We start from the raw sequence: 6,777 nt of genomic DNA, 5'->3' as shown, positions 1-6,777 counted from the left end.
GCTGCTCCAAAACGATCGGAGCGATTCTCGCTCCCTCCTCCATTTCCCCCTCCTAAAAACTCACTCCCCACTAGCTTGCCCTAAATATCAAAACCATGTGGAAACAACAATGTAGGCGTATTCCATCCGTGCAGGAATATGCTTGGAATTTCTTAGAAACGATTTGAAATTTAGGGCGGGTTTTAAAGAGGGGGTTTTATTTTGGCGATGGCGTCGTGGTGCTGTGGAGCGGTCTCCAATCTCGGTAGCGGCGGCTATGGCGTGGCGTCTCACAATGCGAGGATCCGGGGCGGCTCTTTGCGGTGCGCTGCCGCCGGTCGCGATGACGATGGAGGGAAGTCAGGTATGCGTGATCGCTCGGTTGGAAATATCGTAAATCCTGTGTGGTTCTTGATCAAGAATCCAAGCCCTGGCAATCTCGAGCGGCCGCATTCACGCTTGCGGCGACAGTTCTTGCGACGGGTATGAATGCCGGGGCGGAGCTGAATAAATTCGAGGCCGAATCTCGAGGGGAGTTTGGCATAGGATCAGCAGCGCAATTTGGCTCGGCAGATTTAAGGTAACTGTTAGTGAAATATTTTCTCTTCGATGCTTAGCTTCGCTTCATATCGTAGGCAGACAAGCCACGCAAACGAGAATTTCAGGTAAGAACTTAATACCATCGCTAGATTCTATGGAACTTTGGATGAGCAGGAGAGCAAATTTTACATCGGCTGATATGAGAGAAGCGGACTTCAGTGGGAGCACATTCAACGGTGGCTATCTCGAGAAGGCTGTTGCATATCGCACGAATTTTAGCGGTACACTCAATGGAAAGAGTTTGTAGATCGCTCTGTGAGCATGAATTGTTCCTTTGCCAGGTGCGGATTTGAGCGACACTCTTATGGACCGGATGGTAATTGAGCGACACTAGATTTTCACTCACGAGTTCTGACATTTCATTTCTTTTTTACCAGGTGCTCAACGAAGCAGACTTGACCAATGCACTTCTCGTCAGAGCCGTTCTTACCCGCAGTGATCTTGGTGGTGCCAAAATCGAGGGTGCCGACTTCAGTGATGCTGTCCTAGATCTTGCACAAAAACAAGTGAGTTATCCTTTTTGTTGTTATCGTTGTTTCATGTTTCTTTGTGTTCTCGAGTTCTGCCAGGCTTTGTGTAAATACGCGAACGGAGTGAATCCGGTCACCGGCATGGACACGCGAAAAAGCCTTGGCTGCGGGAACGCTCGGCGAAATGCCTACGGTACACCGTCCGCTCCAATCTTGAGTGCCCCACCCGAGAGGCTTCTCGACAAGGATGGATTCTGTGACGACGCGACTGGCAAGTGTGCACGAACACCTTAAACGCTTGGGTAAGTTTTTCTTTTGGGTATAGGGTTTAAGTCATGTTTGTGAGACGACAGTGCGGCGTCTTTCACAGGCAATGGAGATGTATGCATAGCTGCAATGCCGGTGCCGGGGCGCTATCGGATACACGTGAAGGGCATAATTCAGGGATTGTGGGTGAGTCGTTTGCCAAGGTAACGAGTTTTCTCAATACAAAAGAGCTAGCTTTGGATTTCTTCTCGTGGGCTGCTCTTCGGCAGCCACAATGTCTTGAGGATGAGAGGTTTTGGTGTCTTCCAGATCTAAGGATGCTTCTGGAAGAAGGCTATGGCCGAAAAAGTGAACCGCACTGCTTTGCAAGCTTGCAAAATGGTTTCGAGCTCCGCATTGCCGTTTGGGAAGGCGATGCGTCAACGGCTTTCAGGGTCCTCAGAGGTGAAGCGTCTGCAATGCTGAAAAGAATGTCTATGCAGCTAGACAAGCCAGCAGTAACATCCTTTACGACTATCACGGAAAACATTTGCAAGGCAGGCAAGTTTCACAAAGGCTATTGGCTGCTTAATCATCTGCTATGTTCCGGGAAGCAGGATATGGGAATTTCTATCGTCAAGTGCCTTCTCACTATTTTCCGGCTAGTGAAAGCGCTTGAGCAGCTCAGTCTTATGATCGATACAGGGTGCACTTTTGACAGAGAAGCATCTCGTCTCGTCATCAACAAGATGTGCAAGGCCAACAAGGTGGATGATGCGATGAAAGTTTTGAAAGTGGCGAACAAGCTGCATGGTCCAGACATGGTTTCTTTCAACACAGTAGTTCGGGGACTGGCTGCATCGGACAGGATACAGGAAGCTATGGACTTTTTCGGGAGGGAAGGCATGACTCCAAGCTCCAGCACTTACAACATTATCATCGAAGTTTTTCTTGAGCAGAACAGACTCAATGAAGCGTTTGATTTCTACCAGGAAGCTGTTGATAACGGGCAAGTTCGGAGCATCGGTTCGGCCTTGGCAATGTTGTTTCAAGGGCTCGTCTGGGGTCACAGGTTCAGGGAAGCGCTGGAACTTTTGGAAACATACGTTGACATCGGTGGTGTTCCTACAGCAGCAATGAACGCCGATATCGTATTGTGTCTCTGCCACGTTGGGAAGTTGGACGAAGCACTGGAGCTTTTCCACAGTCTGGTTTCAGATGGTTGCGGCTTACCGGCAGATTTGCTCGTCCGCGAGCTGTCCAAAGCGGGACGAGCTGAGGAGTGCTTAAAGGTGGTGAAGCTGATGCTTGACAGGCAGCAGCTGCGGGAGCGCCACCTTGTCAACATTACGATCGACAGCCTTTGCAAGTCAGACATGATCGACAAGGCCGAATCGTGGTTCCAAGAGCTTAAGGATTTTCGTGGCCTTGTCAATACCGTCAGCTATAACATCTTGATCAACGCGTTTTGCAAGACGAAACGCATAGACGAGGCCATCCAGCTCTTCGGAGAAATGAAGGCACCGGGCTGTGCTCCTTCTACTTCCACCTATAACACACTGATTGGAGGCTTGTGTCGAGTGGAAAGGCTCGGAGAAGCTCAGCAGTTCTACGAGCGTCTTCTTTCCTCTGGTGCTGGAGCCAGTTTCATCACTTACAACATTTTGGTCGACGGCTTCTGCAAAGCAGACCGAGTTCCTGAAGCTGTGGAGCTGCTGAACGAGCTCGTGGCACGAGGTGGTGTGGTGACGAGTGCTCCTTACAACTGCATCATCGACACTCTTTTCAAGAAGGGGAAAATTCACGAGGCCGAGCTTTTCTTCAACAGGATGGAGAAAGATGGCGTCCGACCTCAGGAGGTTACGTTCACAGTTCTTATTGATGGCCTGTGCAAGGCGAACCGGGTTGCTCGAGCAAAAGAGATCTTCTTCAGCTACCTTGAAAGCGGAGGCAGCCCCTCGGTCGTTATTTGCAGCTGCCTCATGGACGGGTTTTGCAAGTACGGAGGCGTGGACGAGGCCTGGAGGATTTTCGAGCTCATGACCAACAGAGGCTGCACTCCCAACGATGTTAGCTGCAATATCCTCATCAACGGGCTTTGCAAGGCCAAGAGGCTCTCTCAAGCCCGAGAAGTTTTCGAGGAGGTGGTGAAGAGACAGGCAAAGCCGGACGTGGTTACTTACAGCACCTTCATGGACGGGCTTTGCAGAGCACACAGAGTCGATCAAGCCAGACAAGTTCTCTGCATGCTCGTTGACAAAGGCGGCACGCCGGACGTGGTGATGTACACGGCTTTGATCTCGGGGCTGTGCTCTCTCGGCAGGCTGGACGAGGCCCGCAAAGTTTTCGAGGTGGACATGAGAGCTGCTGGATGTGCTCCCAATAACTTCACGTGCAACGTTCTTGTCAACGGGTTTGGACTTGCCGGGAGACTTGACGAAGCTCGTGAGCTTTTCCAGAGGTTTGTCGAGAGGGGTGTCCAACCCGACTGTCGCACCTTCTCGGCCATGGCAAACAACACGGCGAAAACCGAAGGCTGGGATATTTACTCGTGGAACGAATGGATAACTGGAAAGTGGGATTGAGAGCTTGCAGGTAAGCCGAATGCTTGCTTACGTGGTGCTCGCTTAGGTCGGGATAAAGAGATATGGCGCTGATGCTCTACGCTTCTACTTCTTCCGCCTTCAAGAATCTCTCGCAACAGGACAATTGTGCTGTAAGTCTCTATATCACTTTGCTTGTGATTCAGTTTCTCACTGCCCCATTTCATTTGTTCCCTTCAGAAACAAGCGGACGTTGCGAGCCGGACGAAGATCTGCCTTCAAAGGCTCCCAGAAGGTCAGCTCCCAAAGCTAAGTTTTCCTTCTTAACTTTGAGCAATCAGTTTACAGAGAAGACTTGTGTAAGCATCGCCGGGAATTTATAGCCGGATTTTTTGTGCCTATACTACTGGGAGTTGGAGCTGCTGACGCAGAATTTGCAGATAGTACGAGTTTTCATTCTTTGCTTTCATTTTCTAAAGCTGCTCTTTATTTTTCCAGTGCCCGCTCTAAGAGGAAAGGACTATGGGAAGACGAAGATGCGCTATCCGGATTTCAAAGAAACTCCATCCGGTCTGCAGTTTAAGGTAGTGCAGAAGAATTTTTTGCATGAAGTCGCTCTCGACGACGATTTCTTTCAGGATCTAAAGATGGGAACAGGTCCCATTCCAAAGCCTGGTGAAACTGTAGTGGTAAGCGATCTTCTATCTGAAACCTTCAACTGGACTTGTAAAGCTCTCAATGAACTTTCTCAGGTGGACTGGGCTGGCTACACGATTGGTTACTACGGTCGCATTTTCGAAGCACGGAACAAAGCCAAGGGAGGATCTTTTGAGGTACATAGTTTTTTATATGATCCGTGGACAACGTTTACTGGTTTTCCAGGGAAACGAGAAAGAGCTCTTTCGATTCAAAGTCGGAAGGAGCGAGGTACTAAATCTCTAGCCTTGAAAACCTCCATGACTCGTTCCAAACTTCTAGGTAATCCCCGCGTTTGAAGAGGCTGTAGCATCCATGTCCGTGGGTGGAGTGAGAAGGTACCTTGATCTTACTTGCGAGCTTGTTTGACGAGATTTTTCGATCAACAGGATAATCGTCCCACCGGAGCTGGGGTATCCCGAGAACGATTACAACAAGAAGGAACCCAAGCCAACCACATTCTCTGTAAGCTCAACTACTTCGATTGATACAGTAACCAATGCTTCAATCTCTCCAGGGACAAAGGGCGCTGGATTTCGTGCTCAAGAACCAGGGACTCATAGACAAGACTCTTTTGTTTGATATCGAGCTCTTAAAAATCGTTCCTTCTTAGTACATCTTCTTCTCTTGTGCTTCGTACCGTGCGGCACTGCCCGTCTACCGCCATTATACCGCGCGGGATCGAAAAGTCTTGTGCATCGTACCGCGCGCCCGAGCTCGAGAAGGAAAAGAGAGGCATATTCTATGGCATCCGCAGGCCGGCAGCCCGCCCAAATTTAAATTCAAATTCTGTCGAGGTTTTGTTTCGAGCTCTCCAGCGAGCTTGTGGCGATGGCGGCGATGGCGGATCAAGAACTGGCGCTCTTCCTCAGCGGCAACGCCGGCATTCGCAGGGATCCGCCTCCACAGCTGCCCGGTCGCAGGGAAAATTGCGAGAATCTGCTCCGTCTTGCCGCGGTTGCATGCGCTCTGAATTCGCCGAGCCTGGCCGCCGCGATCCACCTCCACAAGAAGCGGCGCGCTCCCAGGGCGAGGGATGCTACTCGCATCCAGCGGACGGCCGCCGTGGTTCTTGGGGTTCTATCGGACAGCGAGGACTTGCTCCCCACCGAGAAGATCATCCGGGAGCTTCTCGGCAATAATCCCGACACCAGCAAGGCGCTTCGGCTGTAAACCATTCTCCCCTCTCTTCTTTCGATCTTCTCGCGTTCTTGATGGATCTCCTCGTCTTTCCAGGCTGCTGAAGCAAAAGAAGATCCAGCGTGTCGGGAGCGGCGGAAGAACATGCCCATTCCGATATTACAGCATCTAGATCGGATCGATCGAGAGGTGGAGAGAGGTATTTTGTGATCAAGAGCGTCGATTTTTTGGATCACGGCATCACTGGTACTGTTATCTGAGGTAGAACTCCTGGATCGCTCTCAAATCTAGGGAAATTTTCACAGCATTGCCATGCAGGAATCGAGCGCTTCTTGGTCTTCGCAAAAAAGAATCCCCCAGGCGACGAGGACGATCAACACATCGTTGGCCATTCTCTCTCTCCATAAATCTCAAAATCATCCATCACTTCTTTCCAGAAAGCATCGGCTCTCTCCTTTGCCCCCAAATCATCACATGGCAAGATGCCCGGTCTGGGAATCTCCTGTTCTTCTTATCGATCGATCGATTCCAGGCATCCACGGGCAAATCTCCAACGGCACTTGCGATCAGAGCACAGCGACGCCATTCTCCTTGACAGTGTTGAGCACGATCTCAAGCTTCTCTTGCAGCCTCTCATTCTTCCTGGGCACATACGTCACAGCGTACACATCCGCCTCCATTGCCCTCTCCGCGATGAGCTTGCCGATCACCTCGCAGGCGCTGGCGCTGGTGAGCGATGGCAGCGAAGCTCTCAGATCCTTGGCGTTGGTCGTCGCCACGGCCACCGTCTTGCTCGTCACGCGGTGGACGATCTTGGCGTTCACGTAGCGCGCGGAGATGTAGACATCGATCGAGAAGGGCCTCATGTACTTCTCCGTTGCGCGCTTCCAGGATTTGCGATTCTTGCCGGGCTCGCCGGATGATTTGCCCGTCCATCCCCCGGCTTGGATGATCATCGACGATCGCTGGAAATCCAGAGAAATCTCGATTCAGGCAAGATATTTCATCGATCTCTCACCTTGTGCTTGGTTCTTGGCAGGAATAGCTCCTGGCAGAGAGGATTCGAGGGAAATGCTTGAGACAACAGCATTGTTCTTGGAGCT

General features: G+C 50.9%; 4 protein-coding genes across 5 annotated transcripts; 3 read left to right on the top strand and 1 right to left on the bottom strand.

Moving 5' to 3' along the window:
• Window positions 1–201: 201 nt before the first annotated feature.
• LOC9650191 (thylakoid lumenal protein TL20.3, chloroplastic) lies at window positions 202–1,534 on the top strand. 2 transcript variants are annotated; one of them, XM_024676970.1, is made up of 8 exons: window positions 202–343; window positions 400–559; window positions 615–644; window positions 694–800; window positions 861–895; window positions 957–1,085; window positions 1,149–1,351; window positions 1,420–1,534. In XM_024676970.1, exons 1-7 carry the CDS (start codon window positions 208–210, stop codon window positions 1,341–1,343), a joined length of 792 nt encoding a protein of 263 aa, XP_024532738.1. In that variant the 5' UTR covers window positions 202–207; the 3' UTR covers window positions 1,344–1,351; window positions 1,420–1,534. The 2 variants fall into 2 exon arrangements, with proteins under 2 accessions (XP_024532738.1, XP_024532737.1); XM_024676969.1 differs by having other exon boundaries at window positions 1,403–1,517.
• Window positions 1,385–3,880, top strand: LOC9650190 (putative pentatricopeptide repeat-containing protein At3g16710, mitochondrial). The gene has a single exon (XM_002972094.2). The coding sequence runs from the start codon at window positions 1,385–1,387 to the stop codon at window positions 3,878–3,880; it is 2,496 nt and encodes an 831-aa protein (XP_002972140.2).
• A 14-nt stretch (window positions 3,881–3,894) lies between these two features.
• LOC9640510 (peptidyl-prolyl cis-trans isomerase FKBP19, chloroplastic) lies at window positions 3,895–5,151 on the top strand. The gene is made up of 10 exons (XM_002972093.2): window positions 3,895–4,011; window positions 4,079–4,133; window positions 4,180–4,281; window positions 4,337–4,422; window positions 4,477–4,527; window positions 4,591–4,671; window positions 4,721–4,765; window positions 4,817–4,872; window positions 4,924–4,999; window positions 5,052–5,151. Exons 1-10 carry the CDS (start codon window positions 3,943–3,945, stop codon window positions 5,145–5,147), a joined length of 717 nt encoding a protein of 238 aa, XP_002972139.2. The 5' UTR covers window positions 3,895–3,942; the 3' UTR covers window positions 5,148–5,151.
• On the bottom strand, window positions 5,092–6,777 carry LOC9650189 (50S ribosomal protein L18). Its single transcript, XM_002971875.2, has 2 exons — window positions 6,693–6,777; window positions 5,092–6,639 (listed from the first exon to the last, which is right to left on the bottom strand). Exons 1-2 carry the CDS (start codon window positions 6,762–6,764, stop codon window positions 6,241–6,243), a joined length of 471 nt encoding a protein of 156 aa, XP_002971921.2. The 5' UTR covers window positions 6,765–6,777; the 3' UTR covers window positions 5,092–6,240.

Source organism: Selaginella moellendorffii, unplaced genomic scaffold (assembly GCF_000143415.4).
Source record: "Selaginella moellendorffii unplaced genomic scaffold, v1.0 SELMOscaffold_18, whole genome shotgun sequence".
NCBI lineage: Eukaryota > Viridiplantae > Streptophyta > Lycopodiopsida > Selaginellales > Selaginellaceae > Selaginella > Selaginella moellendorffii.
The sequence above is the reverse complement of the archived record's forward strand: the minus strand, read 5'-3'. Positions and strand labels throughout refer to the sequence as shown.